The 1406-nt window shown below is 71.2% G+C and overlaps 1 protein-coding gene across 1 annotated transcript in view; it reads right to left on the bottom strand.

Annotated features, from left to right (window-relative positions):
• Positions 1-1112, bottom strand: part of LOC113940571 (serine/threonine-protein kinase pim-1-like) — a gene marked incomplete at its 5' end in the record, with an annotated part of 5568 nt that extends 4456 nt beyond the window's left edge. The window contains 3 exons of the mRNA XM_027631726.1: positions 116-482; positions 688-738; positions 814-1112. Coding sequence (XP_027487527.1) covers positions 116-482; positions 688-738; positions 814-1112 — 717 coding nt within the window. The remainder of the gene's footprint in view (positions 1-115; positions 483-687; positions 739-813) is intronic.
• Between the last annotated feature and the right edge of the window lie 294 nt (positions 1113-1406).

Here is a 1406-nt window from a genome sequence, read left to right on the forward strand (position 1 = left end):
TTGGCTGAAGAACTAATCCTATTCCCCCTCAGCAAAAGGGGCAATCTCCGGTGCCACACCCGGGCATGGCCATGCCATACCCAGCACCAGGAGCATGCCCCGGCTGTGGGCTCACCTGCAAACTGGGTGTAGACCGTGTCCTGAAGGAAGGTGGCACATCCAAAGTCAAGGAGCTTTGCCTCGCTGGTGGACAGGTCGAGGAGGATGTTCTGGGGCTTGATGTCCCGGTGCAGGACGCCGCAGCTGGTGCAGTGCCGCACGGCCTTCAGCACCTGGTGGAACAGCCCCCACGCCACCTCCTCCGGCAGGAACCTCCACACCGTGATTAAGCCAGAGAGGTCCCGAGAGCGCTCCGGACGCTCCATCACCAACAAGAAACTGTTGGGGAGCTCGAACCACTCCAGGAGCTGGATGACACTACGAAAGCCATTGGACACCTTGTCCAGCAGCACGATCTCCAGGGGTGCCAGGGTGCCGTCAGGCTGCGGGGGGACCACGGGGTCGTCAGTGGGGCTGATGCCGTGCCTGTCTGCCTGCTACCCCTGCGCCAGCCCTGGATGCTCCCCGGCCCCCACCGACCCCACACCCACTCTCCCTCCAGGTGTCCCGGCGGCTTCCACCCTCCCGGGCCTCGGCTCGTCCCCGCCCGTCCCGCCCCGCTTTCTCCCGCTGGCCCCGCTCGCTCACCAGCTCGCCCCAGCGCCGGATGAGATCTCGGGGCACGGCTTTGATGGCCACCTGCAAGCCAAGGGGAAGGGTGGGTTGAGCTCGCCGCCCGTCCCACTCTCCTCCTCCTCCTCCTCCTCCACTCACCGGGGCTCCGTCCGCCAGGCGGGTCCCCGCGTAGACGCGGCCGAAGCCGCCGCTGCCCAGCAGCGAACCCAGCCGGTAGCGCTTCTGCAGGGGCCCCTTCGCCTTCCGTGCGGGCGAGACGTGGCCGTCAGCGTTCGGGCAAGGGCCCGGCACGGCCCCCGAGCGCCCCTCGAGCGGCCCGGGCCGGGCTTCCCCACCCGCAGCGGGCAGCGGCGGCGGAGCTCTGCCCGGGGAAGCCGCCGAGGAGGCGGCAGCGGCCACGGCGCCCGCGTCCCCCGCCGGCCCCGGCAGGCGCCGGGCTCGAGCCAGGAGGAGCCAAGGGGCGGCGAGGCCGAGCCCGTCCCACAGCCCGCCCCACAGCCAACCCCACAGCCCGCCCCACAGCCCGTCCCACAGCCCGCCCCACAGCCAACCCCACAGCCCGTCCCAATGCCCTCCCCACAGCCCGTCCCACAGCCCGTCCCACAGCCCGCCCCACAGCCAACCCCACAGCCCGTCCCAATGCCCTCCCCACAGCCCGCCCCACAGCCCGCCCCACAGCCCGTCCCAATGACCGCCCCACAGCAGTGCCCAGCAGCGCCACAGCCGGCGCG

This window comes from Corapipo altera, unplaced genomic scaffold (assembly GCF_003945725.1).
Source record: "Corapipo altera isolate COAL_440 unplaced genomic scaffold, ASM394572v1 143, whole genome shotgun sequence".
NCBI classification, from domain to species: domain Eukaryota; kingdom Metazoa; phylum Chordata; class Aves; order Passeriformes; family Pipridae; genus Corapipo; species Corapipo altera.